This window comes from Pantherophis guttatus, chromosome 3 (assembly GCF_059756535.1).
Source record: "Pantherophis guttatus breed Tessera chromosome 3, ASM5975653v1, whole genome shotgun sequence".
Lineage (NCBI taxonomy): Eukaryota > Metazoa > Chordata > Lepidosauria > Squamata > Colubridae > Pantherophis > Pantherophis guttatus.
In genome coordinates, this window is record NC_142065.1 from 211502214 (window position 1) to 211520221 (window position 18008).

The 18008-nt window shown below is 44.8% G+C and overlaps 1 protein-coding gene across 3 annotated transcripts in view; it reads right to left on the bottom strand.

Annotated features, from left to right (window-relative positions):
- The window catches only part of TSNARE1 (t-SNARE domain containing 1), a 298959-nt gene that overhangs the window by 128868 nt on the left and 152083 nt on the right, over positions 1–18008 (bottom strand). For all 3 annotated transcript variants that reach the window (XM_060681797.2, XM_060681796.2, XM_087890951.1), the window contains one exon: positions 4999–5166. In XM_060681797.2, coding sequence (XP_060537780.1) covers positions 4999–5166 — 168 coding nt within the window. The remainder of the gene's footprint in view (positions 1–4998; positions 5167–18008) is intronic.

Genomic DNA, 18008 nt, shown 5'->3' on the forward strand with positions numbered 1-18008 from the left:
AAGGAAGTGTTGACCAAGAGTATGACCAAGAGCCGAGGTGGCGCAGTGGTTAGAGTGCTGTACTGCAGCTACTTCAGCTGACTGCTAGTTCAGCAGATCAGCGGATCAAATCTCACCGGCTCAAGGTTTCTTTCAGCCTTCTATCTTTCCGAGGTGGGTAAAATGAGGACCCAGATTGTTAGGAGGCAATATGCTATTTAGTATACTGTCTTTGGTGTAAGCCGCCCAGAGTCCTTGGAGAGTGGGCGGCATAGAAATGTGAATAATAAAAATAAAAAAAAAAAAAAATAGTAAAAAAGAAGGTATAAGAAATGTGGCTTGAGATGAGGATGGGGTCCTTTGCCCAATAGCAGTCCTTGTAGGACTTGCTATGTGTCATTGGATCCCATTGCAATGGTTTAATAATGTAAATTTTGTCATAGAATTGCATTGCTATGTTGGCTATTCTTGTTCCAAATTGCTCATGAAAATAAACCTCTGGATCTTAAAGTAAGATTTATTGCTTGTGGTTTCCTCTTTGGTTTTTTATTGGGGTCTTTTGATAACAACCTTCAGAAGGCATCCACTAGCAATAGCCCTTAGTTTTAGTTTAGTTTAGTTTTATTACATTTTTATACCGCCCTTCTCCCGAAGGACTCAGGGCGGTGTACAGCCAGGATAAAAACCAAGAGTATAAAAGTTAAAAAACAATTTAAAATTATTAAACAGTTTGGCCAATAATCTAAAATAACATGAAATGTTATGTAAATTTTAATTTGTTCTTAACCTGGGGTTTTAAATTTGTCTTGGGCTAAATTGATTTAATTCGATTTTACTTCTGTTCTTAATTTTTGTAATTTTATGTGTTTTATTCTGTGCCTGTTCACTGCCCTGAGTCCTTCGGGAGTAGGGTGATATACAAATTAAATAAAATGAAAATGAAATGAAATGAAATAACCCATTAAAAATAATATTTTAGGCCAGCCCTGCTTGATGGAATTATAGTGTTTTAAGGGCGCGGCGAAAGGTACGAAGGTCAGGAATCAAGAGCCTTGATAGTACAGGGGTTTAGTGCACCCTGTTATTAACACAGCTGCCTGCAATTTCTGCTGGTTCGAATCTCTCCAAGGCTCAAGGTTGACTCAGCCTTCCATCCTTTCTAAGGTAGGTAAAATGAGGACCCAGATTGTGGGGGCAATAAGCTGACTTTGTATAAATATACAAAAAGTATGAAGGCAATTGCTTAATGCATTGTAAGCCGCCCTGAGTCTCCGGAGAAGGGCGGCATATAAATCAATTTTTTTTTAAAAAAAAAAGTGTTTTAAGGGCGCAGCGAAAGGTACGAAGGTCAGGAATCCGACGAATCTCCGGGGGCAGCTTGTTCCAGAGGGTAGGTGCCCCCACAGAGAAGGCTCTCCCCCTGGGGGTCGCCGGTCAACACTGTCTAACCGAAGGCACCCTGAGGAGACCCTCTCTGTGGGAGCGTACTGGTTGGTGGGAGGCTATTGGAGGCAGAAGGCGGTCTCGTAAATCCCTTAGACTTATATATCGCTTTACAGTGCTGTCCAGCCCTCTCTAAGCCGTTTACAGAGTCAGCATATTTTCCCCCAACAATCCGGGTCCTCGTTTTACCCACCTCGGAAGGATGGAAGGCTGAGTCAACCTTGAGCCTGGTGAGATTCGAACTGCCAAACTGCAGAAGGAGCCTGCAGTACTGCACTCTAACCACTGTGCCACCGTGGCTCATACCTAGATTATAGATACAATTCCCCGTTTTTCAAGGTTTGGAATTCAAGAGATAAATATTTGGATTGACAGAGTGTTGATGCGGCTGTTTACAAGACGGTACTTTATATTATGATTAGATGTTGGGTCGATTTGCTGATTACAAATATTTGTTTCTGAACAACATGAGGGATATTTGTTTATACATTTTTCGCGTTAAATAAGGATGAGAGAGTTTATAATTATCTGTAGACCCGCTATGTAAGGGGAGAATAATTTATCAGCGCTATTTGATTTTCTTTCCAGGATCCAGCAAGGGTGGATTTTTATTTTTATTTTGTTTTTCTGTGTGGAGTGATAGACTTATTTGATGTTTGGGTCATTTTTCTTTTCTTTTTTGTACCCATTTTTGTTGTTGTTGTTGGTTGTATGTTTTTTGGGGTTTCCTTGTTTTGCATTGTATTCTTGTTGATAAAAAATAAAATCTATCTGTCTGTCTGTCTGTCTCATCATCATCATCATCTCCTTCTCATCACTGTTCTAGAACGATGAGTTTTTTCCCGGCACTTTCAGTGGTAATCTAAAAATGACACCTGTCTATGTGTTCAGAAGATCAGGGAAGAGTTGTAACCTCTCAGCCATGTTCTACACGCTCCATGCACTTCCAAGCATGAGAGATAAGCATCACCGTAAAATCAGCTTCATTAGAGATCTATTGCCCCATATAATTCCCATCAGATGAATTAAGGCTGCAGTTTCCATTAAATCATGCCTCGTTCTCTCTCTCTCTCTCCCCCCTGCTTGAGAACCCGATGGCCATGGACAATCCTTCAAACGTCTTATGTTCTTTCTAGTAGGGTTGATAACATCACATTTCCTGCTGCGCTAGGAATATTCCCAGATCCACCTCGAAGCAATTAGCTTAATCCAATTAGGGAGACCCAAGACTGTGTTTCCTAATCCAGCTTGACGGTTCTGCTTGCAAGTTCCACCACCGAGTCGATTCTTGGTTTAACATCTGCCGCGGAAGCAAAATTTTCTCTGTGTATCTGCAGGGTTGGGAGAAACGGGGCAACAGATGGGCCTGATTTTGAAAGATGGAGAGATTAAGAGCTCGATAGAAAAAGGAAGCTGTCCAGATCTAGAGGCTAACCGAGACGGATTTTCCAGCTGATTTGCTATTTAAAGATGAGCTTGGCAGGAGTCGGTGGCTAATGATGATAAAAATGACATAGGCATGAAAGCTGGCTGAGTGACCTTGAATGTTCTGACTCAGCTCTCCAAACACAACCAACCCTCTGAAGTTAATTCAAAAATTCCTTTAATTAGGAGCACCGGCAGCCCCAGCAAAAAGTTTCTCTCTCACCGCAGTCTGTCTGGCTGGGAGATGAATACTTCTCTGCCACACCTATTCATCTCCGCCCCCGCCTTTTATCCCCAAAGCGAGGGTGGGCTTCGCTAGCAGCGGTGCCTCTTCCGTCCCAAGGACCGGCCCATAGATTTCCACTGCTCTCCTCTCCTCTGCATTCTGTGCATCCATGCGTCAGGCATCGGACCCAGCCGTTCCTCCTCTTCCTCATCAGCCACCTCCAGACCTGGGGGCTATTGACTCTCCATATAAGGGCTGACCGATAGCTCACGCTCTACCTCTCTCTCTCTTGCTCTCTACCAGCTCCATTCATTTCATTTCATTTCATTTTTTTTTTTCATTTCATTTTTCATTTTATTAGATTTATATACCGCCCTACTCCCGAAGGACTCAGGGCGGTGAACAGCCAGAAAGATAAAACACACAAACTACAAAATTTAAAAGACAATATAAAAACCCATTAAATAATTTGGCCCAAAACAATTTAAAACACCCCTAATGTTTTAAAACCAATTTTAAAATTACAATTAAAAGGGAAGTTAGGCCCGGCCGGCCTGTTGAAATAAATAGGTCTTAAGGGCACGACGGAAGGTGCGTAAATCCGGGATCGTCCGTATCTCCGGGGGGGAGCTCATTCAAGATAGCAGGTGCCCCCACAGAGAAGGCTCTCTCCCTGGGGGCTGCCAGTCGACACTGTTTAGCCAACGGCACCCTGAGGAGCCCCTCTCTATGGGAGCGTACTGGACGATGGGAGGCTACTGGTGGCAGAAGGCGGTCCCGTAAGCTCCATTCACTCTTCCCCCCTTGGAGCTCTCAGGTTACCTTGATGCTGACCCTGACTCCCACACCTCCTCCTCCTCCAATTCGGCTGGTGGAGGGGCTGGTGGCTGACAGGACACAACATTGAGGCAATCACCAGGAGACAGTGAGTTCTAGTCCTACCTTATGCATGAAAAATGACTAAATGGCTTTGGGCCCATCATCGAGAGACAGTGCATTCTAGTCCTGTCTTAGGCATGAAAGCTGCCTGACAAGTTCTCCTTGTCTGCACTTTCTGTGGCCAAGTTGAAACCTGGTAGTTTCCTTTTGTAATTTATGGCAAACCCCAGAGCTCATGGGGTCATGGAGAATTAGGATTGGATGGAACTCCACATCCTGCTTTGGAAAATGGGAGTGAGTACATTGGAAGCTCAAAATTAGCTTTTGAGGAAGGTTGTTCTGATGACCCAGGCATAAAGACTTGGGGAAAAGAAAGGAAGGAAGGAAGGAAGGAAGGAAGGAAGGAAGGAAGGAAGGAAGGAAGGAAGAAAGAAAGAAAGAAAGAAAGAAAGAAAGAAAGAAAGAAAGAAAGAAAGAAAGAAAGAAAGAAAGAAAGAAAGACTGACTTACAGGAATTGGGTATGTCTAGTTTAATGAAAATAAGGACTAGGGGAGACGTGATAGCAGTCTTCCAATATCTCAGGGGCTGCCCCAAAGAAGAGGGAGTCAACCTATTCTCCAAAGCACCTGAAGGCAGGAGGAGAAGCAATGGGTGGAAGCTAATCAAAGAGAGAAGCAATTTAGAACTAATGAGGATTTTCCTGACAGAATCAGTGGAACAGCTTGCCACCAGAAGTTGTCGGTGCTTCATCACTTGAGGCTTTTAAGAAGAGACTGGACAGCCACTTGTCTGAAACGGCATAGGCTCTCCTGCTTGAGAAGGGGGTTGGATGAGAAGACCTCCAAGGTCCCTTCCAGCTCTATTCTGAATTGGAATTTGAAAAGTCTTCCAGCTTACGCTTAGATGTTATTTATGTTATTAATGTCGTATTTGTCGCATTTGTATGTGTATGTGTATTTTGTGTGTTTATATAGGTAATAAAAATTTATTAAAAAAAAAAAAGAAAAAAGAAAAGTCTTCCAGCTTTCTTACAATCGTTACTGACCTCAATCTGCTGGAGAGCTTCCTCCCGTTGACGGATCACTTCTAGGTCCTCCTCTGTGATCTCGGAGAGCAGGGCATTTTCCTGGCTCTGTTCCAGCTGTGAGCTGTCGCCACCACCGAAGATCTTCTCATCATCAGCCAGGTCAGAGAAAGGTGTCTTGGGGCTTTGCTGAGAAGGAGAACCAAAACTGTAGAATTAGAACTGTAGGATTCAAAAACATGTAGGAGAGACAAAGAGACATTTCACTTACTTTTACCACCGGTTTGCCATGTACACACACGCTCACTTCGCGAATGCACCGTCTAAATAGGACAGCATAGAGTTGGTCCGAACCGGCTGAATACCACCTCTGGAGAAACACCGTTATCTTTTTTTTTTTTTGAATTTTTTTTTGAATTTTTATTTCTCATAAACATATTTAAATGTACAGTCTTTTCTCCATCATTACTGTATTTTTCGGAGTATAAGACGCACCTACCTTTTTGGGTGAGGAAAAGAAGAAAAAGAAATCCGCCTCTGCCTCCCAGCAATTTTGCCTCATTGCAGCAAACAGCCTGCTTTACTTTCATTTTCGTTTTCAGCATAGCTTGATTAGCACAAGGGAAAAAAAAATCTGCTCCCAGCAATTTACCTCCTTGCAGCAAGCAGCAGAGGCCTGCGCAAAACAGCTGAGAGCAAAACAACGGAGAGCAAAACAGCTGAGATTTGGGAGGCCGATCCAATCAACTTGTGCTAATTAGACTGTGCTGAAGCTGAAAGGAGCTGTTTTTTCTTCCTGTTTACTTGCAAGGAGGTAAGTGCTGTGAAGCAGAGGCCAAAGGGTGGGGGCCAGTGGGTGGGCGGGGCTACATTCGGTGTATAAGATACACCTAAATTTTCACCCCCTTTTAGGGGGGGGGGAAAGGTGAGTCTTATACGCCAAAAAATACGGTAATCATTCATCTTGTCATTTAACTATTTTTAACTATTAATTATTAATTGTTCGGGGCTGCTCTTTTACCATTTCCTCTCTTTTTATTTTACCACTTTTCCTTTTCTTCTTCTTCCCTGAGAGACACTATTTATCTGAGGAGAATTCTAGACAGCTGGAGAAACATAACCCAAACCGAACACTGCCCGAGTGGGTTAACTATTTCTTTAATTTATATTTTAAAAATATTTATATACAGGCAATCCTGGACTTATCGACCACATTTAAACCCCGAATTTCCGTTATTTAGGATTCTGTAATTCCCTCAATTTTGCTAAAACTGGAATATTAAATCTGATGTGATGCCCCAGTTTATTAAATGTGTTGATCCATACATTTGTCAAATGGGGAGAAAGGGGCTTTGTAGGAAACAAACCCGAAAAATACTTGAATTACAACCAAGAGTTCCAGGCAGTGTATAAATTCGAAGGGTGGAAAATTGAATTACTCCTTTGTGAAATTATAATATTATATTTCCCTAAATGAGAAATGGAGATCATGTATTTTTTTTTTTTTTTTGAGAGGCAGGAAGCAGACTCACACTTAATAGTCTCCACCCCCAGCAGATATTTTGTGCCATTAAGAAAGACTGGGCCAGCCTATCTACAAAACAAAAGACCTTCAGCTCCAAGATGATGGGATTAAGAAGAACAGGACATGATCCTTCAGGACATAATAAGATTAACCCACTACCATTTAGCAGAAGACGCAGAGCTCACTACATTGCACAATCTCCTAAGGGTATTTCAGTCTTTGCATCAACTCAGACCAGTCCAAACTTCAACCAGACAAGCACTTAGGAACTCCGGGTGGTTTTAAATCTTGCACCGGGGACTTTCGCCACCTGACGGATGCTTTTCAATTAACGTCGCTGGCGGGACTGCTCAGCTGAAGGAGTAAAGAAGCTTAGGGCAGCGGGAAACCAGCTGAACTTCGCAAGCCCAGCCCGGGGATCAGGCTCGGAGAAAGCTGGAGAGCCCTCGCCAAAGATGCTCATCGGTTAGCCGGTCAATCCGCTCACTCCGCGCGCCTTCACTGCGCTTTGGCTGAGCCCGGCCGCTCGCTTGAGGAGGGTATTCCCCCTTGTGCACACCCTCCTGGCCCCGCAACAGCCACCCAGGAGGTTGCGTGAGGAGAAGGAGAAGGGTCGTCTTTGGGGAAGCTACCACTGCAGCTCATGCTCACTCCTCAGCTGTGGGCCTGTCTCCGTTTCCATCGTACTCTCATCCCGGATCCCATTCCCATCCTGCCAGCCCTTGTGTTAGTGAGGTTGGCGTCGGCCCAGTGTCTTGGGCCGGAGAGCAGATCGCTCGACTGGGTCAGCAGGGAGCCGCAGGAGAGGGGTCAAAGACATGTGATATGTGTCTCCGGAGCTGCAGGTTGCAGACACCCGGTTTATTGGCTACATCAAATTGACACAACTGGTGAAAGCCGACTCTGAAAATCCCCGTGGCTTTCACCTAATTAAAAGCCCACCCAAAGTCACTGGTCATGCTGTCCAATCCAGGTGCTGGCTGGTAGTTTGGTTACTTTGCTCCTCCTCTGGACAACCACCTGTGAGAATGTCCTTGGTTCCCACAAAAAAAAAAAACATTATTGTTTTGGCTACAAAACCCCATCTAACTCTCTCTTTCCCCTCCCACCGTTGCATGGCAAACCTGAAGCCTCCAAGATGGCCCCAGCCAGCTTCACTTCAGGGTTGACATCTCCAAGAAAGTCCTTTAAAAACTGCAGTTCTATCTTTCTATTTAGCATCCTCCCCTCTGCTTCCTGTTCGTTTTATGGCCTGACCTGCTGGGACAACGGATGGCCATGTAGCAACATGAGTGAAATAGAATAATTTCTGGAGCAAAACCATACATGCTCCTTCCTCCTTGCTGCCTGCCATTGCCACTTTTTTTTTTCTTTTTCTTTTTTCCTAGACTGCCTTTTATTTAACAAGCAGGCAGCTAGATCACAATAAAGAGACGAGGAAGCCCCGTAGAGTCCTAGCCAAGCTGAGGTCAGGTTTGAAAGGGGTCAACTTTTGTTCATGCTGATTGACCAGGATGGTTCTTTAATAAGTATAAGCATCAGCTGAATTTTTTTACTATTATTATAATTGCATTTCAGGCTATTTCAAAAGCCATTCCTGTTTTTTTCCTCCCTCAACTGCCTGAATTATATTCTCATCATTCTTAAAAACCTCAGTTGTGTTCTGCCTGCAAGGCACACTCTTCCCCACACTGCTGGGAAAAAAAAAATATACGGCACCATCTCTTCTACCTGCAGGTTGGCGCAAAGTGACAGCACTGAAAGCTTTGCGTCCCTTTCTTTGAAAACCGACACCCCTATCCTTATTTCCAAGACTTGCAATTTAGGAAATCCAGATCTGTAAGCATTCCCTCAAAACCTTCTCTCGGGATGAGGGTTTGTTCTGATATGTGAATGCTCCAACACTGGAGGTTTTTAAGAAGAGGTTGGATAACCATTTGTCTGAAGTGGTGTAGGGTTTCCTGCCTAAGCAGGGGGTTGGACTAGAAGACCTCCAAGGTCCCTTCCAACTCTTGTTATTCTAAAAAAAAATCTGATAGCTCTTCACTCCTGGAGTTTCCCTTTCATTTTAGTCCATAAACAAATGACTCAACAGTTCTGGTCACCACAACATACACACACACACACACACACACACAAGATGATGAGACCCTAGAAAGATTGCAGAAAAGAGCAACAAAGATGATTATGGGGCTGGAGGCTAAAACTTATTTATTTATTATTTTATTTATTAGTAGCATTTCTCCCTAGGGACTCTGGGTGGCTTACAGCAAAAAAACAATGCGAACAATATCCCGTAAACTTTTTTTAAAAGAAAACATTAAAAACCCATACACTCCATCCCATGGCCGGGTCTCGCAAGATCACCGTAGCGTGATCAACGGCCTCAGGTCTGCCGGAAAAGCCAGGTCTTCACCACTTTCCAGAAGGCCAATAGGGTGGGGATGGTCCGGACCTCAGAAGGTAACTGGGTCCAGAGAGCCGGGGAAGCCACAGAGAAGGCCCTCCCCCGCGGGCCCGCCAGCAGGCATTGTTTAGCTGACGGGACCCGGAGGAGACCAACCCTGTGGGATCTTACCGGTCGCTGGGAGCTATGCGGCAGAAGGCGGTCTTGAAGATAACCTGGCCCTGAGCCATGTAGGGCTTTAAAGGTAATAACCAACACCTTGAATTGTGACCGGAGACCAATAGGGAGCCAGTGCAGCTCGCGGAGAATTGGTGTAATATGGGTGCATCTAGGTTCACCCACGATAGCTCGTGCGGCTGCATTCTGGACCAACTGTAGTCTCCGAACACTTTTCAAGGGTAGCCCCATGTAGAGCGCGTTGCAATAATCTAACCGTGAGGTGACATGGGCATGAGTGACTGTGAGAAGAGCCTCCCAATCCAAGTAGAGTCGCAATTGGTGCACCAGGCGAACCTGTGCAAAGGTCCCCCTAGCCACAGCTGTCAGATGTTGTTCCAATCTTAGCTGTGAGTCTAGGAGGACACCCAGATTGCGAGCCCGTTCTGAGGGGGACAATTTCTCCCCCCCACCCCAGGACGGTTGAAGAACGGTTGCAGGAACTGGGTATGTCTAGTCTAACAAGGAGAAGGATTAGGGGTGACATGATAGCGGTCTTCCAATATTTGAGGGGCTACCACAAAGAAGAAGGAGTCAAGCTATTCTCCGAAGCCCCTGAAGGCAAGACAAGAAGCAATGGATGGAAACTAATCAAGGAGATCCAAGGAAAGGAAGAATCTGAATATTATCTGGTCTGGCAAAAGTGGTATAAATGGTTAGAGGGAAGTGAAAAAAAAAAAGAGAAGAAGAAAGAAAGAAAAATTAAATAAAAGAAAAGATATCAATAGAGTAAAATAAATTTTTACATCAAATGAAATTTAAGAAAGAGACACGAGATATCAATAAAATAATATCATTATATAAGGTGAGAGAAATATTGTATATTGAGGAATACAGGATATTGATATTGTAACAATTCAGATATTATAGGTAGATGTCATTAAGATAATGCTTGTTGTAAATTGTTTTACTTGCATTTATAAATGTATTATGTGGTTTCTTAAATTAATAAAAATTAAAAAAAAAAAGAACTAAGGAGAAATTTCCTGATGGTTAGTCTAATGAAGAAAGACTGTTTGTGTGAGCGAATTGCCGTGTTTTGTGATGCTGCAGCCTGCAATTACTGCAAGTTCAAATCTCACCAGGCTCAAGGTTGACTCAGCCTTCCATCCTTCCGAGGTAGGTAAAATGAGGACCCGGATTGTGGGGGCAATAAGCTGACTTTGTATAAAAAAGAACACCGCTTGGGGGGGCCAAAAAAGCCCTACTAAGCAGGTATATACAAAAGTATGAAGGCTAATGATTCACACATTGTAAGCCGCCCTGAATATCCGGAGAACGGCGGCATATAAATCGAACCAATAAATAATAAATAAATAAATATTAATATTTACAGATGAATATCAAAACCGAGCCTCTAAATTTAACTCTGCCATCCTCGTTTATTATTATCATTATTTTTTCATCCTTCCAGCCAATTCATAACAGCCGGCGATAGCGAGAGATTTCTGACTTTGAAAGATGTGTCTAGTGTTTAATTCTTATCGATTACCCGGCTTAGAAATTGTCCTCAAGACCATTGCCATTGTCATCAAAATGTCCTCTTGGGAAACACAGAACGAAGAGCCGGGTTTCCCCCCCCCCCAAAAAAAAAGGTTTTATTTTTGTTTCTCATAAACATATTTAGATGTACAGTCATTTATCCATCATTTTTCATTCATCTTATCTTTTAACTTTCATTTTTAATTTTTAATTGTTCGGGGCTGCCCTTTTACCATTTACCCTTCTTTATTTTGCCACAACTTTTTTTCTTCTCCTCCCCTGCTCTTCTTTCCTCTATCTCTTCCTACTTTCTTCGTTGTTCCTCTCCTTCTCTTTCCTCCTTCCCCTTCCCTTCCTCCAGTCTTCTCTTCTTCGCCCCTTTCTAACCCTCTCTTCTACTCCTCTTTCCCCTCCCTTTTCTTCCTCTCCTTTTCCCTTTCTTCTCTCTCTCCCTCTCCTCTCTTCTCCCTTCCACTCTCTCTACTCCTTTCCCTCTCTCTTGTTGTTTCCCTTTTCAATTAAATCTAGAATGGTATTCCAGCAGCCCCAATTTTCTATTTATCTCTATTCTCATCTCAATTTTTTATTTATTTAATAATTACATCTATTTCATCACTTGTGTACATTTTTTATAATAATCTCCCTTTTTCCCTTTTATCACCCCCTTCCCTTTCTCCTTTTACCTAGGCGTCATCTGGGTTTCTATTCTTCTAATTATTTTCTCCCATCTTTTCCCTATCTATTTTATCTCCATACCCTTATTCAATTGTAGCCAATTGTAAAATTTATCCCCGAGAATAAAAGATAAAGAGGAGTCGATGTATTTCAAGACATGGGATAAATTTTAACGAAGAGCCGTTTTGTTGGGGTTAGGAGATCTCAAGTTCATTTGATAGCACAACCCAGAGATACGGAGGATCCCGGATCTACGCACTTTCCGCCGTGCTCTTAAGATTCTCCTATTCCAGCATGCCGGCCTGGCCTAATTTTCTCCCCTGTTTTAAAATTCTTTTAAATCGAAATTTTAAATTATTGTTTTAAATTATTGGGTTTTTTAATTGTCTCGGGCTAAATTATTTAATCTGGTTTTAATTATGTCTTTTAACTTTTGTATCTATGTATTTTATTTTGTGCCTGTTCACCGCCCTGAGTCCTTCGGGAGTAGGGCAGTATATAATTCTAATAAAACAAACAAACAAACAAAGGGCCTTGGTAGTACAGTGGTCTAAAGCACCCTGTTATTAATTGCAGCTGCCTGCAATTACTGCAAGTTCGAATCTCCCAAGGCTCAAGGTTGACTCAGCCTTCCATCCTTTCTAAGGTAGGTTAAATGTGGACCCAGTTTGTGGGGGCAATAAGCTGACTTTGTATAAATATACAAAAGTATGAAGGCTATTGCTTAACGCATTGTAAGCCGCTCTGAGTCTCCGGAGAAGGGCGGCATATAAATCAAATTTAAAAAAAACAAAAAAACAACCGGTTGGTATTTTGCAAGCATGGTGGAGATTAAACAGACCTTATTCCTCCCCACGGCGCCTGCAACGAAACTTTGGCAGAAATGGTGTGCCCTGGCGATGCCCTGTGGGACAGCAACGTCTTCTACCACCGACTCTCAAAGTTAAATGCCAGCCCACATCGACTCTAAGTGTTCCTTCCCTCTCCTCTTGACGGATGCCATGTCATCACACCAGCAGTGGGTTTCACATTATGTTACTACTGGTTCGCCACACACATGCACGCTCGTTTCGTGTGCACACGTGCCCTGTTTGCACACACCTGCCTTCCGCGCCCAGCCTGCCATGGATGTGGTTTGCTCGTGCGCATGCCTTCCATGCATGCATCCAGCCTCAAAAACTGTTCTGCCCCAAAGAACACAAAGTCCGTACAAACCTTAGTTTACTAATTTAAATCAGTCTTTTCTGAGCAAAGGCTGTTAATTTAAGTTCATTAACAGCCGACGAGAATCCAAAGAATAATAAATCAATTCTGAGGCACAATATTTCAGATAACTGTAATCTTACTGTGGTTGGCAGAATGCCCAGAAGCAATTTGCAGGAAAACTGATAAAGAGAGAAATAAGAGCTGAATTAAGACACGAAGGAATGTGAATGAAGTTGTTTCCTGCAAATTGCATCAGTCGTCGTCCTTCCTTAAATAGGCTAGGGGAGTGGCCAATTAGCCCCAAGCCTTACTCTCGAGGAGACCTCCTCCTGAGGAGCCACTCCTGCCTTTTGGCAGCTCTGCGCACCCGTGCATCGAGAAGAGGCTCCTCCTCTTCTTCCTCTTCACTTATGGGAGCTTCTGGCGGTTCTGAAGGCCCTGGCTGAATCCCCGCCTCTGGCACCACATCTTCTCCAGCCTCCTCATTGTCTGACTCGAGTGCCAGCTGCACAGGCTGCTGACACAGCACCACACCAGCCTCCTCGCTGTCAGAATCAGCTACTAACTGCACAGGCCGCTGACGGGCCACAACAAAATAGTGCCTAAATAGGATGGCATAGAGCCGGGATTTCAGCTACCAGTTCGGGCAAACCGGCTGAATCCCACTTCTGCATCATGCCCTGTAAATAAATTATCCATTCTTCACATCCATTGTCACCTTGAAGGTATTTATACAGTGCAATCACCTCCCTGGCAAATCCCCTTCTCAAGGCTACATCAATTTAGTCCTTCGTATTTTTGTTTTGTCGGTCTGAGTCACCCGATTCAGGTTTCAAAGTTATTTTTGCTCCATCATTGATTGGATAGGTTTCCCTTTTGGTCTTCCTTAAATTGCAACGTGATCTTTTAAGAGCAATGCGGATCCGCAAAGATGCTCGGACTGTCTGTCTGTCTGTCTTGACAAACACAGGTCTAAATGTGGGATCCTTAGGGAACTCTGAGCTTGGTAATTTCCTTGGAGAGGTTTCATCGTTACCCATACAGGAGAATAAGGTTGAAATGAGAGGTCCTTGGTGATCTCTGAGCTTGGTTGTTTTTTTGTTGTTGTTTTTTTTTTTGCAGGTAATTAATTCAGAATAGAGCTGAAAAGGGACCTTGGAGGTCTTCTAGTCCATCCCCCTGCTCAGGCAGGAAACCTTCTACCATTTCAGACAAATGGTTGTCCAATCTCTCCTTAAAAACTTCAAGGGTTGGAGTATTCACAACTTCTGGAGGCAACTTGTTCCGTTGATTAATTGTTCTGACTGTCACGAAATTTCTCCTTAGTTCTTGGTTGCTTCTCTCCTTGATTAGTTTCCATCCATTGCATCTTGCCTTGCCTTCTCGGGCTTTGGAGAATAGCTTGACTCCCTCTTCTTTGTGGAAACCCCTGAGATATTGGAACACTATTATCATGTCTCCCCTGGTCCTTTTTCATTAAAGTTTCTCCTTAACTCCAGGTTGCTTCTCTCCGTGATTAATTTTCATCTGCTGTTTCGTTACTAACTAAGTAACATTATCACTGGTAGAAGAGGGTAGGGTACGGGAAGGAGAAGAAAAAGGAGGCGAAGGATTGTGGGGTCCTCAGTCTTATTTATTTATTTATTTTATCAAATTTATATGCCGCCCTTCTCCTGTAGGACTCGGGCGGCTCACAGAATAGAAACAACATAACAATAAAATAGTGCTAAAACAAGCCAATTTAAAATCCCCAGACAATTAAAACATTGCGGCAGATCAGGGAATTTGCTGAAAAAGCCATGTCTTCAGGTCGGCGTGGAAAATGCGGAGGTCAGGGGCCGTCCGGAGCCCGGTGGGTAACCCATTCCAGAGGGTCGGTGCGATCACAGAAAACACCCTCATCCTGGGGGCCACCAGCCGACATTGTCTGGCCGACGGCACTCGGAGGAGGGCAGCCCTATGTGAGCGCACTGGACGGTGGGAGGCCGGTAGGAAGTGGTCTTGCAAGTACCCCGGGCCCATGCTATGAAGGGCTTTATAGGTAAGTACCAGCACCTTGAAGCGGAATCCGAAGGGCCACCGGCAGCCAGTGCAGCTCGTGCAGGAGAGGTGTTACATGGGAGTAACGGGAAGCTCCCATAACAACCCGTGCGGTTGTATTCTGGACCAGCTGGAGCCTCCGGGTGCACCCCAAGGGCAGCCCCATGTAGAGGGCGTTGCAGTAATCCAGCTGAGAAATAATGAGAGTGTGAGTGACTGTACGAAGGGCATCCCTGTCTAGGAAAGGACTCAACTGGAGCACCAGGCGAACCTGTGCAAAAGCCCCCCTTCTCACGGCCGTCAGATGATCCACCAAGGACAGCCGTGAATCAAGGAGGACGCCGAGATTACGAACCCTTTCAGAGGGAGTTAGCAACTACCCCCCCCCACCCGAAGTGATGGGAATACTAGATCATGAGATGCTGGTATCCACAGCCACTCAGTCTTGGAGGGGTTGAGTCTGAGCCTGTTCCTGCCCATCTAGACCTGTACCGCCTCCAGGCACTTAGACATCACGGAAAGGGCATCCTGGGTTGATCCGGGGTGGAGATGTACAGTTGGGCATCATCAGCATACTGATGATACCTCACCCCGAAACTGTGAACAATCTCACCCAGCGGCTTCATATAGATGTTGAAGAGCAGGGGGGAGAAAACCGACCCCTGTGGCACCCCACAAGTGAGGGGCCTCGGAGAGGATCTCTGACCCCCGCCCAAACAAACTGCGTACGGCCCGAGAGGTAGGAGGAGAACCACTGTAAAACAGTGCCCCCCACCCCCAACCCCTGGAGCCGTCGCAGTAGGATACCATGGTCGATGGTATCGAAAGCCGCTGAGAGGTCAAGTAGCACCAGAATGGAGGAATAACCCCCATCCCGGGCCTGCCAGAGATCATTCACCAGGGCGACCAATGCCGTTTCCGTGCTGTGTCCATGCCTGAAACACGATTGGTACGGGTCTAGATAATCCGTTTCCTCCAGGAATTGTGGAAGTTGGTATGCCATCACAGACTCAACAACCTTCGCTATAAAGCGAAGGTTGGAGACGGGACGAAAGTTGTTCAGGGAGGCCAGATCCAGAGCAGGCTTCTTGAAAAGGGGACTTCCCTGAGCTTGGTTGGTTTTCTTGCAGATATTTCATTATCAAACTAAGTAACATCATCAGTTTTAGAAGGCAGTGGGTTTTGCTCCCTGTTTATATACAAGTTGCCGGTGAGTTAGCAATAACCAACAGCCTAATCCACCAAGAATACTCCCACCAACGCCGACAGGACAGGTCATAAAAATTGGATGCAACTCCCTTAACAGCCACGATGCTTCTGGCCCCAATTGTGGTCATAAATCAAGGACTACCTGCTTCTCAAATAAAATAAAGAAAGAAGAAATATGGAGGGAAGAGGCCTTTGGTGAGGTCTGCAGGCTGACTTTGAAATCACATTGCTTTGACAGATCCCCTCCTATTTCTCTGCCTCCTCAGAGGTGACCACCGGGGACATCAGAGCTCTGAGTAAATTCCTCTAATGTGTTGTTAGGTCACTAATGGAGCCACTCATCCCTCCTAGGATGCACGGTGAAAAGCTTCCTCTCTATTTGGGGCTATGACTCTTTCATTCACCGGCTCACTCAGGTCTGACAGCTCGCATGGATTATCTGTGCCCGTGAATGAAGAGATTTCAACATTTCATCTGAAACAAACAAACAAACAAAAAAAAAATGGCTGGGAGGACAGAGAAATTGCAGTCCCGCACTGCCATCCAAGTCTTTAAAGAGATGATCATAGGGAATGTCAACCAAAGGAGCTTGACAGAGCTGGAAATACGGGTGATAGAGATGTATTATGGGTTGGGCGAGGGCAACTGGGGTCTCCCCAAATGGAAAATGTGGCCCCAGAGTACTCTTTCATACGATCCTTTCAACAACATTGCTTATTTTAAGAGAAGAGCAGAATTGGAAGGGATCTTGGGGTCTTCTGGTCCAACCCCCTGCTCAGGAAGGAAACCGCAAACCACTTCAGACAAATGATTCTACAGTCTCTTTTTGAAAACTATCAGTGATGAAGCACCCACAACTTCTGGTGGAAAGTTGTTCCTGTTCTGTCCCCGTACCATGCACACACCCAACCAGCCAGCCGAGGGTTAAATAAACTCTTCAAACACTCAACGTCAGTGATAGGGAACTTGGCAGCAACTTCGTGGCTGCCTGCCAAGAACTTTTACTCCGACAACACAGACAAAAATACACACAGTTTGAATAGCCCAGTTTGTAATTAAATCCACAGCAAATAGGTGTTGTGTCCGAAGGTGCAAAGTGACTTGCCAGAGATTAGCTTTGTCCGTCACAGAGTCCGAATGGCCACCACACTCCCTTTTATAGCCTGTGGGGTGTGGTCCAGTGACTCAGCTTAATCTCTGGCACGCCTCCTTTTCTGCTGCACCCGCTTGTCTCTCCGACGCTGGCGTGGGTCCAACCACAATGTTTCTTCGTCACTATCCGACGGCTCGGAAACACCTGGCTCCTGGCCAATCTCTTCTCCTTCAGGAGACACCTGAGGCATTGCCAGAGAGGAGGGTCCTAGAGAGGGAGGCCTGGCCGTCTCCTCTCCTTCATGTTCGGAGCCTTCTTCCTCCGATAAAATAGGCTCAGAGGACGGAGCCACAACAGTTCCGTTGGTTAACTGTCCTCACTGTTAGGAAGCGTCTCCTCAATTCCAGGTTGCTTCTCTCCATGATTACTTGTCTCCCAACATCTGTCCCATGCAATCAATCAATCAATCAACCAACCAGTCAATCAATCAATTAGAATAGAGCTGGAAGGGACCATGGAGGTCTTCTAGTCCAGCCCCCTGCTCAAGCAGGAAACCCTATACCATTTCAGACAAGTGGCTGTCCAGTCTCTTCTTAAAAACCTCCAGTGATGAAGCACCCACAACTTCTGGTGGCAAGCTGTTCCACTGGTTAATTGTCCTCACTGTTAGGAAATTTCTACTTAATTCCAGGTTGCTTCTCTCCTTGATTAGTTTCCATCCATTGTTTCTTAGAATAGAATAGAATAACTGAGTTGGAAGGGACCTTGGAGGTCTTCTAGTCCAGCCCCCTGCTTAGGCAGGAAACCCTACACCACTTCAGACAAATGGTTATCCAGCATCTTCTTAAAAATTTCCAGGGTTGGAGAATTCACAACTTCTGCAGGCAAGTTGTTCCACTGATTAATTCTTCTAACAGTCAGGAAATTTCTCCTTAGTTCTAAGTTGCTTCTCTCCTGGATTAGCTTCCATCCATTGCTTCTTGTCCTGCCCTTGTCCTTGTCCTTGAATTGAACCCGAAGCAAATCGGCAACTGATGCAGCTCCTGATTAGTTTCCATTGATTCTTGTCTTGCCTTCTGGGTGCTTTGGAGAATAATTTGATCCCCTCTTCTTTGTGGCAGCCCCTCAAATACTGGAACACTGCTGAGATGTCACCCCCTAGTCTTTCTTTTCATTAA